The following is a 23,264-nucleotide window of genomic DNA, read 5'->3' as shown; positions in this document are numbered from 1 at the left end:
ATTTACCAGCTGAGCAAAGTAAATTAGCTATGTGGATACCTTTTGTATTCATTGTCAGAGAAGTGATACAGAATCATTAATTGCTTGTGTTAAATTAGGTGTAAATATACCTTATAATAATGTTGTCACACATCAGCTGCCATTTGACATTGTTCCCCCATCCCCTACCCACAATTTCCTCCCTCCCCAGAGATATATGTGGGGGCCCTCCCCCTCATAAGAAAATTTCTGGTAGCATGTCTGCAGCAGCCATCTTGAAAATCTTGTTACATGTATTGCTAGTCCTCCTGAAGGAATGGTGATATCAGCATGAGGCATTTTTCTGAAGGACCCTTTTTGATGTCTAGCTTTCTGCAATTAAAATGGTGCCACTCAAACAGCCAGCCAGTATGGCAACCACAGTGATATTCTTGAAAGTCTTGTCACTGCTTCTGAATGAATGGACAAATCAACATCAGGTTTTCACTGAAAGATTTCTTAACATATCTAATGGTCATAAATGAAAATGACAGTGATCTGACCCCCAATATAGTGTCTCAACGTCCATCTTGAAAATCTTTTGTATGTCTACTTTTAGATGTTTGTCATATTAAAATTGTGCTTTCACCAAAAGACTTCTTATGATGTCTGCTTGGTCCTGAATGAAAATGGTACCAATCTAAAATCCAATATGGTGATCACAGCACCTAATTTGAAAATCTTGTCGTTGCTGAAGAATATCAGAAATCCTTTCAGCACTCAGCTGCTAAAAGGAAGAAATTGTCTTATCTTCAGTTCCTGGAAATTCTTTTTGGCCAGTAGAATATCAGTCCTCTTGAGGAACTCGTGTCTTAATAACTAAGTAGAGTTTCAATGAAGTTTATTACAGAATTTTGAAACAGTATTTAAAGTTGAATAGAAATGCTTTTGCGTAAACATCTGTGTTAAATTTTGCTTATGCAGCATCATGTTAATCCATAAAAAATGCACAATTTTGTTTGCTTATCCAATGGTTTTAGAAAAAATGCACAAAAATAAAGGAAACAATTGGTGAGTGGTGTGTCATATTAACCCAAGTATAATATGCACCTGACAGTGAACAGGGTAGCCCCAGATCTGCTTTTACATATTGTACCTTCATATCAGGGTCTGTAATGCAATCTGTTTACAAAATCTAGCAAAGTATCAAGTTGTTGTAGGTTTTAGTGCCATTTTTCAGCACAAGATAGGCTATACATGGTGGCCAGTATAAATGGTGAAATAAGAACCCGGGAAAATTCCAGAAAGAATCACCAATCCACGAGAAACTACTGGCAGGCTTTTCTCACAGATCCGCATTGACTGAACCCACGACTTGATCCCACGCAGACAAAGGTGAGATGGCACTGATCTGTAATGGTATGCACTTTAGACTACTCGACCACTGAGCGCCCTGCCTAGCAATAAATATGTTGATTCCGATATAATGACATCGTATGTGACTGTAGATTTAGGTCTGTATTGTTGTCATTTAGATGTATCTTACTGATGGCTAAAACACTATTCTTACATTGGGTTACCTTCCCTTGGTTGGATGACCCCAATGATATAATTCTGTACATTTGGCAGTAACTTGAAATAATTTGGCGGTAAGTTTGAAATATAGAGAAATCTGTACTCTTTAATTCCCTTTTTTAATATATAATTTAAATTGAATTTACTTTGTTTTTTCCTGATACGTGTCTTAGGTGCAGAATTGGAAGATTTTTATTACATGCCAGAGAGAGAAAGAAAATCTCTGGATTCTTTACTTTCAGTGAACACAGTGCTTATGATCTTGTCAGGTGTCATGTGGGTAAATGTTATAGTTTCTCAATAATGTCACAATATTATGCATCCAAGTCAACACATTTAGTCTGGTTCTTTTGCCTCATTCATTATGGAATTTCATTGCATGCAGAGGGAATTTTTTTATGAACCAGTCCAAGTTTTAAAGCACAAATCTGCAGAGATAATAAAATAAGTATGGATGACCTTGGGTTAGAATCATGATATATTCTGAAAGTGTGAGCGGCAAGTAGTGTGATTTGAAAAGTGAACCGGTTTTGTCTTTAGTCTGCAGGAGTGTCTAAAACCAGCACACTGTATAAAATCTTGAAGCTTCCTGTTATAAATTCCTGCAGTTTTAATATGTACCATTCAGTATTGGTATTATGAGCCTCAACATGGCATAAGTAACTTCTGTTTTCTCCTTCGAATACATTCCCCAGTTACATTATGTTAGGAATATTAGCCTGCTACCTCGCAAATCAAGCCCTACTAAAACACTAAACTTGTCTTATCCTGTCTAGTTTAAATAAACAGAGGGTAGTAACTCTTGCTTATTACTTCCCCTTGATACCACCAGTTGTTAGCTTTGGTGCTGTACAAAGCATGCTTGCAGTACCATTACCAAGCTGATGTACACAATGTATCAATATGAATCGTACATTATTTATTGCTGTCTATTTTGCAGACGTCTCTGCTGTGACCATGAAAATGTGAAGCCTGACATTGTTGTGTTAGGAAAAGCCTTGTCTGGAGGAGTGTTACCAGTAAGCTTTTTACATTAATCATTAGTGACAAAGAATGGAGTTATAATTTTTTTTATATAAATGTCTGAAGGAAACTGTTCATGGAAGGCTAAGTGGCTGCATGTATACAACTATGAACTCATTTTATTTTGTTAATTTTAATTTTGTGACAAATTACACTTTTATGAGTACTACTAGTGATAATTGTCCATCGACTCCTTAAGTTTGTAGATGTTAGCAAGCCCAAAATCTGCAGTAATTGATACACCATGAAAAACAGTGAATTCACAGTATTTGGACAGATCTTGAAAATAAGTATTAGTACCAACACAGTTTATTTAGCACTACAACAAGTAATTTTTATATGCTGCCAAAAGACCAAGTCTACTGTGTTCAGATTTTGTCTTTACATTCATCCGTCTCTCTGCCAGTAACCAATTTCGTGTCTGCACAAAAATATGGTTGTTGACCATCTATAAATACCAGAATTTGCGGACTGCTTACATTTGGAGTAAGGAAGAACCCTTGTAAATTTGGGCTCAAAAGTTCAAAGGTCAGATTAAGTGACTGAACACAGAAAAATGGTTTCTGCACAAAAACTTGGGTTGGCCATCATCTTTGGTTAAAAACTTGGTGAATAGCTTGCACTGGTGCTGTGGAAGAATATTGTTTATTTTAGGACAATTTCTTCGTAATAGAAGTTCTCAACCAACTACAATTAATAAACTTTTATGGATAACTTGCCATATCATTTTGGAATCCAGAATTTCAATTTCAGCTTCATTCTGGGAAAAGAAATGGTTCCACACATCATTTTCAATTTTTCACTATCTGCAGTTATCAAACTTCGTGGATGGTTTGCACTTGGGTTTGTGAAGAACCCTATGTATTTGGAGTCCAGAGGTCAAGGTCACTGACAGAATAAAAAAGTTTCCACCACATTGCATCACAAACTGTAACATAACATTTTGGATGGTTTTCACATTGTGTAAATAAGAAGAGTATTGATTTTGGAGTCAGAAGGTCAAATGAGTAGGTCACTGTGACTAAAAGAAGATAAATAATTTCTGCATTATAACATTACTTTTACATCACAGACCTGGATCAAGCTTTGTGGTTGGCTTGCACTTAGAATATAAAAGCCTATTGACTTTTGGGGTCAAAAGATCAAAGGTTATTGTAACTAAAAAAGAAAAATCGTTTCACTTGAAAAATGTCAGTTATCTACTTAGAGGACTATTAAATATGGCGGGTGTATATAAGGCCGCAAAAAATATGCATCATCTGTCAGCTGACAGTCCCCATTTCTCATTGCCAAACCTAGAACATTTTCCCCCATGGTTAAAGAAAAATTGACCAATAAAATCACATTAAATATATATAATGCTTAAAAATAGGGAAAAAATCTGATATATCTATGCTAATTTTTAAACCATTACTATATGAAACATATAGATGGTTGATTTGCAACTGGAAATTATTTTATTTTATTTTGTGGCTTAAGGTGTCTGCTGTACTTGCTGATGATGCAGTGATGCTGGCCATTAAGCCTGGACAACATGGATCAACATTTGGAGGCAATCCACTTGCTTGCAGAGTTGCTATGGCATCACTTAGGGTAAAATTAGCAGTTATCTTAGCAGTAGTTTTCCATACTTTTATCCGACTGATGCAGATTTCTTGTTGGAGTAAAACCAGAACTAATCTGTGATAAGGGCTACTTAGAGTCACTGGTTATGGGTTATCAAGACTACTTAGAATCACTGTTTATGGGTTAACAAGACTACTTAGAATCACTGTTTATGTGTAATCAAGACTACATAGAATCACTGTTTATGGGTTATCAAGACTACTTAGCATCACTGTAAATGGGTTATCAAGAATACTTAGCATCACTCTTTGTGAATTGTCAAGACTACTTAGAGTCACTGTTTATGGGTTATCAAGACCACTTCAAGTCACTATTTATAGGTTATCAAGACTACTTCGAGGCACTGTTTATGGGTTATCAAGACTACTTAGAATCATTGTTTATGGGTTATCAAGACTACTTAGAATCACTGTTTATGTGTTATCGAGACTACTTAGAATCACTGTTTATGGGTTTTCAAGACTACTTCAAGTCACTGTTTGTGTGTTATCAAGACTACTGAGAATCACTGTTAATGGGTTATCAAGACTACTTAGAATTACTGTTTATGGGTTATCAAGACTACTTAGCATCACTCTTTGTGAATTGTCAAGACTACTTAGTCACTGTTTATGGGTTATCAAGACTACTTCAAGGCACTGTTTATGTGTTATCAAGACTACTGTGAATCACTGTTAATGGGTTATCAAGACTACTTAGCATCACTGTTTATGTGTTATCGAGACTACTTAGAATCACTGTTTATGGGTTATCAAGACTACTTCGAGGCACTGTTTATGTGTTATAAAGACTACTTAGAATCACTGTTGATGGGTTATCAAGACTATTTAGCATCACTCTTTGTGAATTGTCAAGACTACTTAAAGTCACTGTTTATGGGTTATCAAGACTTCTTCAAGTCACTGTTTATGTGTTATCAAAACTACTTAGAATCACTGTTTATGGGTTATCAAGACTACTTAGCATCACTCTTTGGGTTATGAAGACTATTTAAAATCATTTTTTGGGGGGTTATGAAGACTACTTACAATCGCTGTTCATGGGTTATCAATGCTACCTAGAATAAGTTTATAGCTTATGAAGAGTACGTAGAATCACTATTTATGGGTTGTCAAGACTACATAGAATCACTGTTTGTGGGTTGTCAAGACTACTTAGAATCACTGTTTGTGGGTTATCAAGACTACTTTGAATCACTGTTTTGGGGTTATGAAGAATTCTTTCTCTTGCAGAAAAAAAGTTTAAAACATAATTTATAAGTTAAACTGAAGAAAAATATAAAATAGCAAGATAACAAGCAACATTCTTAAGTTGATAATGTAATTATTCTTAAGGCAAGTTTGTGGTAACTACTGCATAGTATGGTTGATTCTATGCATGAGTGCTGGGTTTGATTCCAAGACCTGGCTGGTTTGGACTCTTTTTGTATCCCAAGGCAAAAATGCATTGAAGTAATCCTAGCCTAACCAAACCAACACACCAATAATTTTGTGGGTTGTTTTAACTAAGGAAACAGCAGCATGGGAATTTACTAATAATGCAGTGTAGTCTTTAGAATGAAGAACTCGAAGTGTTACTGACACCCATGAAAAAATGTAGATAAAACCTAACCACGTTTGTAACTCTTGCTTATTTTGAAGCAAGTTTGATCGATTTGGTTAAATGTAGCTGGGTAGTTGCTATTGTTGCCATAATAAAGTGGATTGTATTGTGCATATTTTTTAAATATTGTGTTTATGTTTATTAAAACAAATATAACCCAATGTGCTTTCCTCCTAGAATACTAACCTATTTACTTAGACACACACACACACACACACACACACACACACACATAGCAAAGAAATCATTGGCCTTAAAATAAAATCCTTGGAAATAGGTAGTCAAGCTAGGTTGATTAGATGGTGGGACTTGAACCTGCAGCCTTCTGCTAATATGTCTGATGCCATTACCACTGAGCTATTGCAGCTCCCTTGGGGGCAGACCTCAATGAAATTTAAGTTATGGCTCCAGGATAAGGATAGACCCAGGAATCCATGTGCAGATTAACTCTTCTTATAATACCAATCAGGTTCATTTTCATGAAGGATTTGGCTTGAAAGGTATGAATTAGAGCCTAGTCCACAAGAGTCTGGAAAGATCCAATGGACAATACTGGTTGTAAATGAATTGTCCTGTATCATGATATGGTATAGGAAAGAAGATAAATGACACCAGCATTAATAGACAATGTAGCAACTTTGTTATCCATGCTTTTATTCCTCAACAGTTTCAGTATTTGTGTGAATGTGACATCACAAATTGATAAATGCTTTAGTGGGATTCATTTTAATGAAAGTAGGTGGGAGTGATTGGAATGTAAATATCTGAAAATAAACAAATTAGTATGTCCTGCCAAGTTGCATTTAAGTAAGCTTCAGAGTTAAAATACATACAGCGGGATTTATTCTTGAACCCATGTTAGTGGGAAGTCAGACATAGCAGTCCATTTTCTGATGGAATCGGCATCAACAGTAGTTTTCTGAAGTTTTGGTTGAAGTATATTTCCAAAACCCTTTCTAGATTCTCATCATTATTGCATGAATAATAAAAAGCTAAAACCATTAATTCCACAAAATCCTTGCTAACCCTTTTCAACTTGGGTTCAAGGACACTCTAATAGAAAATATATGTTACGGTTTAGGTTAAAGGTTTTCCACTTACGTGAATTTCTTAAATACCTTGATAATTTTTCTTAATACATGGGATCAATCAAGAGGAAGCTACGACAACCATTTTGGTGGTGTGCCTGCTTTACATTCAGGTGTTGGTTAAAAAAATTTCATTTGTTTATCCTTCTTCATCTGTTGGATGAATCATTATGAAGTTAAGACAGTTCTGGAATATATTCACTTGCACTCGTAACTTTGGAATCCAGGTCACAGGTTTTATGGCAGTGCTGTGATCAACATGTCTGTCCATTACCAATTCATCAGTGCACAACAACTCATTTTTACACCACCTACATTTACCAGCCTTTGTTTATGGTTATTACACATGTGATAAAGAAGAAGCATAGCAGTTTGGGGATTAAATGATCATATGTCCAGGTAACTGTGACAGAAAAGAAGAAAAATGGTTTCTGCACAAACAGTTCAGTTCTTGAGCATGTACCTTCACAAGAATGTGTGGGTGACATACACATTGAGTATGAAAGAAGTCCATTGATTTGGAGGCCAACTCAGTCAAAGGTCAAGGTAACTCTGACTTAAAGAAAGCAACTGTTTTTGCATAATTACTTTTCTTGACCAAGGTTTGTGCATGGCTTGCACTTCATGTGTGGAAGAAGCCTGTTGAATCTGTTTGAGATAATTATTGTGGCACAAAGAAAAAATTGGTTTTGGAGAATAATTTCTTTTTCGAGTAAGCACCTTGACCAAGCTTTCTGAATGTCTTGCAGTTAGGGTAATAAAGACATCTATATATTATGGGTTCAATAGGGCAGAGGTGACATCCCTGGTAAGTCTGAAAAGAAAATAGTGGTTTCTGCAGAGTAAGTTCATTTAGAACTGCTTACCTTGACAAAATTCTCCAGAGTTGACCATGCCCTACAGGTCCACACCGCTCCAGTGGTCTAGTGGTTAGAGTGTCTGCCTCGGATGCGGAAGGTTGTGGGTTTGATCCCCGGCTGAGTCATACCAAAGACTTACAAAAATGGTACTAACAGCGCTCAGCATTAAGAGGTTAGTGTTAGGACTGGTCAGCCTGGTGTCAGGATAATGTGACTGGGTGGGACATCATGCTACATGTCTGCGGCATGATGCCCCAGTGCTAGACATCACTATAAACTGCCACATTGCAGACATCGTAGCGATATGGCTGAAAAATTGTTAAAGCTACGTTAAAAATCCAAATCACATCACAACACCCTATAGGTCCATACATAGGGGATTATCTGACACTGACCAGACATATAGAGTGCTTTTCAAAGTAGTCTTGTTTAAAAAATAGCATGTATTGCATAGTGGCACATTTAGAAAAGAGAACTGTCACAGTCTGAAGGTGCATATTGGATAAGCATGGGAATGTTACCAATTACATACATCATATATGGAGAGAGTTATGTTTTATATTTGGCCTACCGTACCATCAGGCTGTGTATTTTGAATGGCTCAAGTATGGTACCAGACACTTAGACATTAATGAGTGTTTTTATGTTAATATTCAAATTCTTTTGGCTTCACTTGCATTTACATGTATGTGTTATCACAACGTTTAATTGCTGCAGTCTTTTCCCTTTTTTCATGCGGTAAAGCAGTGGGAGAGTGTAGAATCTACATATTTTATTATATTCCAGTATATTGATTTAATCTTGTATTTACTTAAAATAATGACCAGGTTCTTGAAGAAGAGAAACTGGCAGACAATGCAGCTAGACTTGGCGTCATTCTACGAGAGGAGTTAAACAAACTGCCAAAAGAAATTGTCAGTATTGCACGAGGAAAGGGTCTTCTAAATGCTATTGTAATCAATAAGAGTAAGTATTGCACCTATTATAATTCATCCTTTATTCCTGAAATAAAAACTACAAATTATGGAAATTCATTAATGTAATACTTGCAATGGTTCTCAGAAAGAAGACAATTGTTCCCAGCATTTATATGACTGTTGTCCCAATCCTATTTTGCATGGTCTCTCACCGGATGGAACCCTGCTGTCCATGGAGTTCACTTTGTTTGTTAAAGTGTTATTGAAGTACATGGTCATTTTCAGACGAGGTAAAGAGGTGTGATTCTGTGCAAACTGGACTGATTGTTGTGTGCTATGTTGTCACAATAAAACAGCTGCATTCAGGGGAAAAAGAATTATTACCCATCACAGGTAATGTTTGGACCCAGTAACTAATTTCTTGACCCAGTTTAGTACATAGCTGTTAAATGATATGAGCACACAATTTTAGGACAACAATTAATATTTTATTTAAGATTAATACAAGGTCCAACATGAAAGGTTAGTAAATTTGACCCTTGACTTGCAAAAATCACACTCAGTGGTATAATTATAGTGGCTGCTCATGTAAACTCCATTGTAGACCAGGCTTGGTACCAACTATATTTATTACATAATTCTGCACAAACAAACATGGTAAAGGGAAATAAAAAATGGGACCAGTTCCAATTTATGGTAAACTGATCTGGTTACGAATGTGTACTTAAGCCGAACAGATATGAACCTGCTTATGTAGCTAAGGAAGTGTATCAAAAAGACCCTATATACTTTTAAGATGTAGCAGAGAATAGTGCTGCCAAGTGCCCATAAATCAGTCGTCTAGTCAATGTCATTATCATTTCAGAATTATTGGTCTCTTTATTTTTCTGACATGTGCACTTCTAGCAACAGAGTTAAGTTGTATTTTAACAGTAATAACAAAGTGATTCACAGTCTTCTGCCCATATGTTGGTCCATCCATCTGCCAAGGTTAGGGTATTTTATTTGGGTAAGTTTCTCAGGCAGTATTTCCTAATGAGTCACATAACATGGTATGTAAATGCTTCCTGAGTAGAACGTGAACTATCATTGAAAACTAGGTCACTGTGCCATTCCTTGGTTAAGTGATTTATTCTTTCTTTTAGATTAGGGCAACTATTGCTTGCTGAGTCATGTAACTTAGGATGAAGATTCAGAATTAGGTCACTGTGACCTATATTCCCACCAGCGATTTGTGTTTGCCTTTGTTAACTTGTTTTTTTTAAAATACTTTTGCCAACAGTCATGTAACTTTGCAGATGAATTTAGATATGTTATGAAGAGTATTTCACCTTTAAGGCAAAACTAGGTCACTGCACAATATTATGCAGTCCAGTGACCTGTATTAACCTTTGTCTTTTTCACACTTTTTAAACACTATTACTGCAGAGTAGTAAAACGTGATGTTTTTATGCATTGTCAGAAAGTATTGAACCACTTTTATGTCAACTTATTTCTGTGCACACCACATCTTTGTCTAGGTATTTTAAATTTGAAAGGCCATTTTATATACACATGCAGTTGAACTGATAAAGTTTTTCAGCTCTCAGACATTTTTTTGATGTTTTGTCAGTCTTCTGACCTGTTGGGATTAGACAATTTTATTGTAAGTTGCAATCTTGTTAGCACAGTGTAACTTGTCTATACACTATATTTATGTAGATGACATGATTAGATTTTTTGTCATGAAAAAAGAAATGGAAGTTTTATTGACATTTTAAATACTTTGGTTAGACATTTTCGTGATCGCAGTGGAGATACAAATGTGTTATAAACACATATTTAGTTTGAAGAAGATTACTATGGTAACGTATCCCACCCCAGAAATATGTAAGCATAGTCCAGCTCTTTTCCAGTGCACAACCTTCTTAGGTTATATTGATGTGTACCATAGTTGACATATAAACTGATTGCAATATATGAAAGATTATGAAATTATCAAAAAGGCTACAGGTTGTCATGAATGCAGAAGTGTGATGATGAATCATTTCTTGCCAGGAGTTGTCAAGTGACTTGGTACCATATTAACCCAGGGCATACATATTATGTAGTTATTATCCAAAACAGCATTTTGAACAAATCCTGTCTGGACAGTGAAAGAGTTACTATTTCTAACCAGCAAAAATGACAAATGATACTACTTGTTGGTTTTCCTTGAAGTATTTTCAAACAACAAAAACTAGTTGAATAATTAACTTTGTCAAATATTAACAGCATCTTCATAAACACACACAGGAATTCATTGGACACTTGAATATAGCCTTAACTAGATGTAGACTGTAGAGTTCACAATATGGTTCACTTGAGGGTTAGAAGGTGATGAAAGTGTCGTTGGGGACCAACCAATTAATCTAGAAGGGTGAGATTTTCTTTCCAACTAGGATAATTTTGGTTTTGTTTTCTCAAGATGATTTCTTCTGGTTAACTTTCATGATGAATAGAATTAGTTCGGTTTTTTACTGTTTCTAAAACTTCCTTAAAGATTGTGTTTAGGTTTTTTCAGCATTTTGTTCTTTTGCGACTGAATTTCTTGGTGACATCACTATCCAGGACCATTTCCTTATACAGGTCTTATAAAATGGCCTGCTGATGTAAATAACAGATTGTGCTCTTCTACAAATTATAAAATAGCAGAACGGTACTTCATCTTTTGTGACATGGTCCGTCAATACTTGTCTAAACAAGTTAATTACTTTTGTGACTGAGTTCTACATTCATTCATAGCCATAATGATGGGTTGTGTAAATACATTGATGGATATTGTAAACTTTAGAATAACTAATGTTGACGTTTGTTTGTTTTGTGTACAATGAATAAAATGCTCATCTTGCATCTGAGATTCACGAAGTTCATCTCTGTCCACCAGAATTTCTGAAATTTACTTATTCTGGTTTTGGCTTGCTTCTTAAATGGTTCATCCATATCTGAATCAAAGAAGCATTTCAAAATCTACCTTAAAATACAAAACACACTTTCACACTTTTCCAACATCAAAAATATTTTTCATTTTATATATGGAGTAAAGTCGATTTAAATTTTTGTTTTACTGATCATACACTAGCCAGTAATCTTCAACAAAGATGACTCAGCATTTTTTTTATTCAAGGCAATCAGGTGTACTAACTATTGTTCACTCAAAATGCATCTTGATTTACCTAACCTCAAAACAAATTGGTTTGATCCACTTTGACTTCTGTTTTTTTTTTGACTATCCAAATTAGCCTAAAGGGCTCTCCCACAGCAGTACTGGAATGATAAAATTACCCAAGCCATTGTCAGTCATTTAATTGATCAATGTAATGAGGGTTGTTGATATCTGACTGACTTTACCTTTTAATGGCATCTATGTAATGGGGGTTGTTGATATCTGACTGACTCTACCTTTTAATGGCATCTGTGTAATGGGGGTTCTTGATATCTGACTGACTACCTTTTAATGACATCTGTGACAACTGAATAATCTGTCCCATTATGGACACTAATCCAAATTAACCACCCCAAAGTGATGAATATTTACTGATATATATGTTACAGGCATTTATCATGGTATCTCTCCCCCTCCCCTTCTCTCTCTCTCTCTCTCATGTCAGGTGGGTGGGGGAGTGAAGTATAGGTTTTCAAATAAATAACACATGTTCTGGCAGGTATGGATTAGAGAATTTAGAATCTGGCCTTTATAGAAAGATAACTCTGTAATGAGTGGATTATATTTTGTATTCCTGTTTAAATATGCATGTGTTTGCTATCAAACAGTGACCTTTTAAATTGTGGTCACTTTGAAGTTATATGGGTTAATGTATGAAGACTTCAGAATGATAACTTAATCAAAATTCAGTCTGATTTACCAATGCATAATGCAATCACAGATGAGTGTCTGTACAGTTTGCAGCTGGACTCATCTTGGAAGTGAGTATATATGGTAATAAAAACCAAACTCACAGATAAGGGTCTATACAGTTTGCAGCTGGACTCGTCTTGGAAGTGAGTATATATGGTAATAAAAACCAAACTCACAGATAAGGGTCTGTACAGTTTGCAGCTGGACTCGTCTTGGAAATGAGTATATATGGTAATAAAAACCAAACTCACAGATAAGGGTTTGTACAGTTTGCAGCTGGACTCGTCTTGGAAGTGAATATATATGGTAATAAAAACCAAACATTTCATAGACCTTCGTCAGGATTGAGAGTTAATTTTTAAAAGTGAATGTAAAAAACAAAATCATCAGATATTCGTGAAATTTCACACTAAATATTAAATGGTCTTTGTTTTCATGGAATTGTATTTTTCAGGTTTTGATGCAATGGAGATTTGCCTCAGACTGCGAAATAATGGACTCCTGGCCAAGCCCACTCATGGATACATCATTCGTTTGGCTCCACCCCTAGTTATCACCGAAGACCAGCTCCGCGAATGCATTGACATCATCAAGACAACTATAATGAGCTTCTAGAAGTTGAAAGCTTACTTGCTTTCAATGCCTTTATAAAGAAAAATGACCTTCCAATTTCTTCTGAATTGGATCTCATGTTTCATGAAAATTGAATTTTACAAAAAAGTTCCATTTATGTTACCAGTTGTGTTTGTTTATATCAGGAATATTCTTTTTAAATTTAATAAAACAAGACCAAAAACATTAAATAATCTAAATTTAGTCAGTAAACATGCCCAATATGCATTTTTGTATAAATTAATAGATTTCCCATTCAAACCATTCTGCATTTCTATTATTTATTGGATGTTTTAATACAGATTTCCTATTCACTACATTCTGCATGTGTATATTAAGTTTGGATGTAAGTTATCCACTGGGGCAAATTAGGTTACTTGTCTGCAACAGGTAACTGAATTTTTTGTTTGTTTTTTAATTGTAATTAAAAACTTAATTCTCCAAATTGTATACATCACAAATAGAACAAAATTCTGGTTATTAAAGTTTCTGGAAAAGATCCATTATATAGACCCACATCCATGAAATCGTCACTAAATACAAAATGAGATGGCAAAAGCCACCCTTCATTCTTACTTTCTTATGACCTTGATCTCATGTGGAATGTAAGGTAATTTACTAGAAACCAATACTTTATATTCATTCCACATGACATAGTTGTTGGGTATGCTTTACTGACTTGGTTCTTCTATATAGTGTCAAAATTTACATTATCTTATCTGAACAGTGGCATGAATTTATGTTCCGTAGCTGCCAACCCTCATGATTTTGGTGTGAATTTCACGACCTTTTCAGCAATTCATGCCCCATGCAAAAAAAATCACGAATTCCTCAATTCACAATTATTCTAAATCTTTAATAAAATAACCAATTTCCTGTTAAGCTTTTGTTGTGATATCGGCAGTTGCCGAAACAATCCAGTACTGTTGGTCATGATATTAATAGAACTGTAGCTGATTGGTACAGTTGGCCTGGTAGCATGCATTTTGTGTGTTTAATCTATATGTATAAGAGTAGTTTTACAAATGCTTTTGAGAGAAACTGAGGCCTAACCAGAATATTGCTCCACACATGTACTGTTAACACCGATTTGAATTACCATCCAGCATCGCATCTTGAAAATGTCTTCACCATCAAGGAAAAAGAAATATATTGCACAAAAAGTGAAGTTTAGTTTGGAATATACCAGACATTGGATGTGCATTCAGCCAATATATCGATATACATCATGCTTTTTGCACGCAGTGTACCACAAATTTTAGCATTGGGCATGGTGGCAGAGACGATGTGAGGAAGCACATTGGTAGCAAAAAGCACATAGAGGTTGGGAAAATGAGGAACTTGCAGCAGATTTCAGCTCTGGCATATTTTAAGCCATTGACAGAAGACCTGCAGGCTACCTACACTGAAGCATTATTTGTGAGTTTTCATATTGAACACAGTCTACCTTTATCAGCTGGAGACCATGCTGAACATTTGTTCCGACAAATATTCCCAGACTCAAAGATCGCTTCACGAATTCATGTCAAAATTCACTAATTTTTATCCGTTTTACTAAATGCGAGACTGTAGGGTTGGCAGCTATGATGTTCTATCAATTTTTTGTTTGTTTCATTACTTTGGCAGTAGTCATTTTAAACAATCTTTGACACTGTCTTTTCCATCAAATTTCAAATAAAAACATTGTCACCAAAACAATGTGCACAGTCACTTGGAGAATTTAGTAATAGCAAAATTTCTGGAAGATAAAGTCTCAGAACCATTCCACTTTGGACACATTTTAATATATTGCTAACATTTAGCACTCTGTACTAATTGTCTGTAGGTAGAAAGAAAACAGCAGCATGTTGAAACTAGTATTGTAACTTGTATTAGTTGATAAGGACTCCAGTTTTAAAATGGATCATGTATATTGTACTACTAGTTTGTTTTGAATGTTGTTATGATTTACAAAGGCATTTTTTTCTATTGTGCCAGTATATTGAAAAATCTTATAAATATATTTATAATTTGCAAAGGCAATTGGAATTGTGCCAGTATACTGAAAAATCTTGACACTACTTAAATAACAGTTGTAATTGCATTTACCATGTATAGCCTAAAAGTTGAGTCCAGCTTCAAAACAACATGGACCCCCAGCAGATCAGGGTCTATGGTGTTTTTTATATGGATAACACATAACAATCTGCATAAACTGTCCGGGCGTTTTGCAACATTTGATCTGGTCTGTACAGTTTGCAGAAATACTTGCAAGCAAGTATATATGGTAATTAATAGACATCTTAAATGTAAATATTTTATATAAGCATACAGAATAATGTTTCATATTTTTAATATAATGTTGGTGTTGTTTAGTGCCATCTTTTTGAAAATATTATCAGAGTTAGAATGATTTCAAATTTCTAATACTGTGTTGGCATTTTATGTTTCTGTCTTTATTGAAAATAACATCACAGTTAAACATTTCAAATTTCTTGTATAGTTTTTGTCTAGTTTGGTTTTTAACCTCATAACAGTTTGAACCTTTTCAGATTTCTTTTATTGTGTTGGTCACATTGAGTGCTCCTTTTGTTGAAAATAACATGACACTTTTAGGTTTGCGCTCTTTCTAAATTAACTAATTGCTGTTGTTTTTTAAGGATAAATTGTCCAGTGTAAAACGCAAAAGGTTCAGTTACCAAATTTATTTGAAGTCCATAAACTGCAGTTGACCAAAAAATGCATAAAAAGTGTCTGACAAGAGATGATCAAGTAATTTATACCAAAATTTATATCGAGCAGGTACAATTTCTGTTGTTTTCCTCTTTCAAGATGGGTAACTTGAAAATTATGAGAATGTTCTGGGGAAAAAATGCCAATTCTAATATATGTTAATTTGTGTCGTAACACATTATAAATAGCATACAACTAAGTTGCAAGCAACTTATTTAGCCCATGACTTTTCAAAGAGTGTGTAACACGATTGAAGTCTAGTAATAATAATGTCCCTATATTTATTCGTACATTGTCTAGATGGTACATTTGTCTTCCTTTGCTTTTATGTGCAATTCATATTTACACTTTCAGTACTTTGTTTTTAATTGGCGCCATATATAGTCACAATTTTATTGAGTTGCTGTAAAATGCTGGTGCATTGATACATGCTTAACTCAGAAAATTTTCAAATTTATTGGTTTCAAAAGCTTATTTAATGTGATTCTGAATTTTAAATGATTAAAATTGAGGTTACTTTTGAAGTTTAAGGCAGTTTGATTTATAACAAATTTCATCTGCTTTAAAAACTGTATTTTCAGGTGTTTTAAGCTGTTGACAGCAGAATTTATTTTTATTATCACATGAATCTCTTGATTATAATCTCTAAATTTAGCTTAGATGACATTCATGTTATTAGTATTTTGACCTGTTTGTTATTTGGTCTGTTTTGACACAATGTCGAGGCAAGATTGGTGTGAACAGTTTCACATGCTTAATTGTATTGTTTAAGTAATTTACCTCAAAGCCAAATCTCAGCATTTTTTTCAACTTTACATTTGGTGATGGATCAGCATATTTTATTCCCATCCCAGTAACAGTGGGACATACAGCATTTTGCCTATGAAATTGTTCTTTTGTTCATTTGTTGTCTCTGTATTGTTTTGGCCTCTCAGTGTTTCAGATCTATGAAAATTGGTGTGTTGTTTGTTGCACCCTTAATATCTTGGACACTCAAGAAAATTGGTATGTAAATAATCTGGACAAGAGTAACTCAAACATACCAAAATTAGATTATGGTGGCCTAATTTACTTGCTTGAATGACTTTGTATTTTCAGGTCATTGTCAGTGTCACCCACAATATCCCTGACCCAATTTACCTATACTCATGAAATTTGGTGTATATGTATATCAAGAAGAGTAACTCAACCAAATCAAAAGTAGGTCACTGTTACCTGTTTTCATTGTTGAGTCACTGGTATTATTTTCCAGTATTTATTTTGTTGGCCACTCCAGATGCTTCCTTTCGTGAATGGATTTGTAAGCTTCTCATTTTATTTGGCATTTCAATTAAAAAAACATGGGACTCGGTTTTAATATGTCTCAAATTGTTGTCAGTTATGTGACAATCAAATGTGTACAGTACAACTGCTGTGGTGGCACTTGATACGTTTGGAGGATGTTGTCATATTGTATGCAAGAATCGGTTGCCATTTGAATTTATGATTAATCTTTAATGATGTTGATATGCTGTTATTTGCAGTAAGGAATTTTAATTTAAACATAACGCTAGTTATTGTAAATTTCAGATCATCCAAGTACACAAGTTTCACCAATAATATAATATTTGTTTTATTTAAAAATGATGAACTTATAATTTTATGAGTAAACAGCAGTTTTGTTTATTTTAATGATCACCTTTTCTTGGTTTGTGTTTGAATTGGAAAATGACATTAGTTTGCGAAGACATTACATTTGCTTTGTTAAACTTTTGGATACATGCACCATAAAATTAGATGTTTGTCCATCCAACCATCTGTTACCAGTTTTGTTTCTGAGTGATAACTTTCCCCACCATCTCCAATTACCAAACTTGGTAACTTGCTCTTGGGACAAGGAAGAAACCTATCAATTTTGGGCTAAAAAAGTAAAAGGTAAAGGTCACTCAGGTTGAAATAAATTGTTTCTGCACAATGACCATTGCATCATCTATGATTACCAATGACCACTCCGGTGGCCTAGTTGTTAGAGCATCTGTCTCGGAAGCGGGAGGTCATGGGTTTGAACCCTGGCCAAGTTATACCAAAGACTTACAAAAATGGTACTAACAGCTAAATTGCTAGGCGTTCAGCATTGAGAGGTTAGTGTTAGGACTGGTCGGCCTGGTGTCAGGATAATTTGACTGGGTGGGACATAATGCTACATGTCTGTGGCAGGTTGCCCCAGTGCTAGACATCACTATAAACTGTCACACTGCAGACATCGTAGCGATATGACTGAAAAATTGTTAAAGCTACGTTAAAAATCCTAATCACACACACAATTACCAATCTTTCTGGTATGGCATTTAGTGCAAGGCAAAACCTGTTGATTTTGGAGAAGAATGATGGTCAAGGTCACTGTGACTGAACAAATTTTTAAAAATGATTTCCACACAATAACATTAGTTTTACTATCGGAACCAAACTTTATGGATGGCATTGCACCCAAAGTAAGGATAATGCCGTTGATTTTGGATTTAAAACAGGGTTGGTTTCCACAAAATGACATTGGTTCTACATCACAGACCTGGCACAAATTTTGTGAATGGATTGTACTTAAGCGGGCAGGGGCCAGTTTTTATGCACAAATTTAATGCCGCAATCACTGGTCTAGTAAAAAAAAAAATCATAAAAAAATAAGATAAACAAGTGAGGTCATAAAAGTCCATATTTTTGGAAACCTGTATTAAAACAAAGCATAAGAATATTTTTCACTTGACCAGAGAAGTCAATGGCAGTTCACAGCAGAAGAAGTTTATGCACCCCAATCCCAAATTTATACCTACAATTTTCACTTTTAACACCATATGATGCTCACAGTGCAAACACAAGCTCTTGACCTAGATGATAATTCTGCAAAACAGTGTGTACTAAACAAGCTGATGCAGTTAAAAATAGTTGTCATCCAAGCCGTTTTTTTTAGATATTCTACTTGCCCCAAACTCATGTGTTCACTGCTATGGGAGGCTAGTTTTTCTTCCTAGCCGACTGTTGGTATTTCACTATCAACATACTGCAGAGTAACTTTGGAATGTGTACATGCCTAACATCAGTTTCAAGAACAAACACAAGCCTGAAACACCTAGTTCACAAATATATCCATATCTTTAATTAGTAACAATAAGAGCTTAAGAAGTCACACAATAGCCTTAAGTTAAGAAATTTGCCAAGGGCCAATTTATGAAACTGGACCCTACCACCTAATAAGAATTTGGCCAAAAATAGTTGATTTCAAAAGTTGTGTTCATATCACATATTTTGACATTATCTAGTAAAATGGTATAACAGAAAACTTTTTGTGTGCAAAACTAAAAACGGTATTACACTTTTAGAAAAGTGACTACTTTGCGGGAAAAAGCATTGCATTGTTTACATTGGGAGTTATGACTGATTGCATTTCTTGAAAGATTTCAAACTGTTTGTAACCTTATATGCTTTTGGTGTTTGTTTACCACCATAGCATCAGGACAGAATCAGAATTCCTTTACAGTGCTTCTTGAATGTCAAGAAGAGATGTGGAAGTTACAAATTTTAGGAGGAAATGACAGAAATGCTATGTTAAATGTCAGTGACAGAAGTAAAAAGTTCCTGTATACTCTTCTTGTAAACTTAAAGAAACCACACATTCAAGTAAATAATGTGCTTTAGAAGTACCTTAGTTTGATATAAAACAAACAGTTCCTAACCTTTCATTATTGTTAGGAATATGCTAATAGCAGCATCGAGCATCGATGGTGTGTTGGGCGGTGGGGGGGGGGGTTAAGAAAACAACAGTCTAGCTAATCTGGAGAAATCAGAGTTTAATCAATTAACATTAGACCATGCTGGAATATTGATATACTGATCTGTGGGACCCTGGTAAACTTACAGAGTGACATATCAAATAAATTCATTTACACATAGTCACTGAAATTGACCACACATATACAATTACTCAGTACAATTTAACAGAAATTTCTTCTCAAACACCAGTTCACTTACAACTGATTTAAATGATTTCTGGAGTTTATTTTACATAATCATAGTAAATAATAAAATACAGTATAGAACAAATATTTTCAATGGAAAATTCAGTTCATGGTCAAAAGCATTTCAGCTGCTTGGCTTTTAATACCATAAAACAACTCTCGCAGAAGCTAAATCTATCTGACAAAATCACTCTCTTGTGCATTTAGATCAGAATGAGTATCTGGATGAGATTAAAGCTATTGTTTCTTTCAGCATCACTAACCGATTAATCCTAATATTTTACCATGCAGACTGAGACCTGCAAAAAGAAAAGAAACGAGCGATACTGAAGTACTTTTAACATTCAGTGAAAACATAAGAATTTCAAAGGAGAGACTATGTTTTTTGTCAAATGCATGAAACTGCCACTTAATTTTAAGCTTTTTCCTCTTTGTTAACTGAAACTAGAAATTTCAAGATATATACATAACATTGATACATTTCCTATTATAACCCAATTATGAATATCAGTCTTATGTCAACTTAACAGTGGGGTCATGAAGTAGAACTAAGTCGGTATGCCAAAACTTTCATTCTTCTCACCAAAATATAGCAAGCAACATGCCATATGCATCACTGTTTCAAAGACCATTCCACTGGTTAACTTCAACATTCATAACAGTATGTTTATGCATGATTCCTCTGAAGTCTACCTGCTGCTATGGAGTTAAATTACTTTTAAGAATGCATTTTGACATGTTATGCAGTTCTTTCTGTGTGTCTGTACTAAAATATGAATAATAGTCATACAACTAGGGGTGCAAACCTTGACAAGTACAGAAAGAGCAAGAAAATACATTATGGTCCCCATTATGTTCTCATATTTAGTAAATAAAGTAAAAAAAATATGCTACTTTGTCAACAGTTCTAACATTGAGGTAAAAAAAACACAGTTACCTCCCCCTCAGAAAAGCACTACATACAACACTAAGTATATGGAAAAAGGAAGGAAATATAATTAAGCTAATGCATAAATATTATTTAAATATATACAAAAAAACAAACGTTTAATAGATATGGCTGACTGCACCAATAAAAAGTTCTTAAGGGGGCAGGGGCCAGTTTTTATGCACAAAATTAATGCCTCAATCACAGCCTAGTATAAAAAAATTTTAAAAAATAAAATACACAAGTGAGGTTAAAAAGGTACATATTTTTGAATGCCTTTATTAACACAAAGCAAAAGAATATCCACTTGAACAGAAAAGTCAATGGCAAGTTCATAGCAGAAGTTTATGCACGCCAATCCCAAATTTATACCTGCAATTTTCATGTCCGAAGGTCATTTTTGTCACCATGTGATGCTCACAGTGCAAACACAAGCCCTTTTCCTAGCTGATAATTCTGCAAAACAATGTATACTAAACAGGTAGATGCAACTGAAAATAATTGTCATCCAAGCCGTTTTTGAGATATTCTACTTGCCCCAAACCCACATGTTTACTGTTACGGGAGGCTAGTTTTTCTTCCTAGCTGACTATTGGTATTGGTATTCACTATCACCATACTGCAGAGTAATTATGGAAGGTGTACATGCCTGACATAAATTTCAAGAACAACACAAGCCAAAAACACCTAGTTCACAAATATATGCCTATCTTTAATTATTAAACAATAAGAGCTGAAAAAGTCACACCTAGCCCAAGTTAAGAAATTTGCCAAGGGCCAATTTATGAAACTGGCCCCTGCCACCTAAGGTAAAGAAGCAGCTCATTGATTTTGGGCGAAAGAGCAAAGGTCATGGTCACACAGACTGAAAGAAAAAAAAATGGTTTCAGCACAGTAATCTCCCTTGTCTACATAGAGGCCTGCTGACATGGAGAGGGTGTATAATGTGCCATTCAAAACATTTGTTTTAGTTTGTTTCCATTTCTCACTGTAAATTAGAGTGTGTTGTCAGTGGTAGATATAATTATGGTTGAGGTGTTTCGTTTTTTCTTTCTAAAGTATCGAAAAACACTAAAATAAATAAGTTTGCATATTTGAAACTAAATGAATTTAAGTATGCTTTTTTTTATAATCCATATTTCAATTTGGAAAAATTTGCTCCATAACGAGTTAGAAATTTGAACAAAAAGATAGCTGTATGCTTCTTTTGTACGTAAATTTTGCATATTAAAAAAAAAATCATTTTTAATGAGACTTTTGTCATTTAAAGCATGAAAGGATACCCTCTCTGAAAATGTACTATAGACTGCTATTCCAACTCAGAAAGGTTTCCATTATGTACGGCAGGAGTATGCTACTTTCTCTAACATTTCACCATAAAATTAGGTATGTATTTTCAATGAGATATGTCTACAAATTGAAAAAATGGTCAGAAAATACTTAAGTATGTAAAATCCTTTTCTGTGACTGCAGTTTGGTATCCTAATATGTTTAAATGTAAATAAATGGAAAAAATATTGCTTTTGTTTTCCATGAACCATAACAGTGTTTTACTTGTGAGAGTAGTGATGCATGAGAACTCACAGATTAGTTTAAAGTTATGCATATGAAAAATACTTTGTACAGTATTCAATTTTCATTTAAGCATTCACCCTTAAAGTGTTTGTTGCAACATAAGTCTCATAAAAGATAATCAAATAATGAAATTAAGAAGTTAAGATATTTATTTTGATCCTAATACCTCTTGTCTGAACAAGCACACTATGACATTAACATACATTAAATCCCCCAACACAGCAATATGGAATATGTGAGAAACCTGGCATCATAGTCAGTAAAGCACTGATTCAAAAAAGTGAAACTTTGGCCAAGCTTATGTGTGAAATTTTTTTGTGTGAAATTAACATATTCAAAAGATAAGACCTGTGAGCTGTGGAAAATAGTACATAACAACCAAGACCGCTCTGGTGGCCTAGTGGTTAGAGCATCCACCTCGGATGTGGGACGTTGTCATACCAAAGACTTAAAAAAAATGGTACTAACAGCTGCTTGGCATTAAGAGGTTAGTGTTAAGACTGTTTGGCCTGGTGTCAGGATAATGTGACTGGGTGGGACATCATGCTACATGTCTGCAGCATGATGCTCCAGTGCTACACAGCATTATAAACTGCCACACTGCAGACATTATAGTGATATTACTGATTTTTATATAAAGTTACATTAAAAAATCCAAATCACACACGCACACACACAAAACAACCATAAAGAACAGTTTCCCAGCTTGTTCAAGCTGGTTAAACTGGTTACATATATGCTGTTTCAGACAGCAGACTGTGAAAGGGTGTTCTCAGCATACACAGATAAGGAACTGACTAAGCTCAGAAACAACAGATTAATGCTTATACAACTAGGTACAACATCTTTTAAAGATTTTGATTTCAGTAGAGTCCTAACAGGGTGGAGCAGGAAGAAAGAGAGAAAAATTGGGTAAATATTG

General features: G+C 34.7%; 1 protein-coding gene across 4 annotated transcripts in view; it reads left to right on the top strand.

The window, feature by feature from the left end:
* LOC149794632 (ornithine aminotransferase, mitochondrial-like) overlaps positions 1–22,285 on the top strand; it is a 48,374-nt gene extending 26,089 nt beyond the window's left edge. For all 4 annotated transcript variants that reach the window (XM_089964237.1, XM_089964240.1, XM_089964238.1 and 1 more), the window contains exons 6-9: positions 2,474–2,552; positions 4,036–4,149; positions 8,560–8,698; positions 12,981–22,285. In XM_089964237.1, coding sequence (XP_089820363.1) covers positions 2,474–2,552; positions 4,036–4,149; positions 8,560–8,698; positions 12,981–13,141 — 493 coding nt within the window. In that variant the 3' untranslated portion in view covers positions 13,142–22,285. The remainder of the gene's footprint in view (positions 1–2,473; positions 2,553–4,035; positions 4,150–8,559; positions 8,699–12,980) is intronic.
* The last annotated feature ends 979 nt before the right edge of the window (positions 22,286–23,264 follow it).

Source organism: Sinohyriopsis cumingii, chromosome 7, assembly GCF_028554795.1.
Source record: "Sinohyriopsis cumingii isolate HCF-2022 chromosome 7, ASM2855479v2, whole genome shotgun sequence".
In the NCBI taxonomy this organism is placed as follows: Eukaryota; Metazoa; Mollusca; class Bivalvia; order Unionida; family Unionidae; genus Sinohyriopsis; species Sinohyriopsis cumingii.
This window is presented reverse-complemented; position numbering and strand designations above follow the sequence as displayed.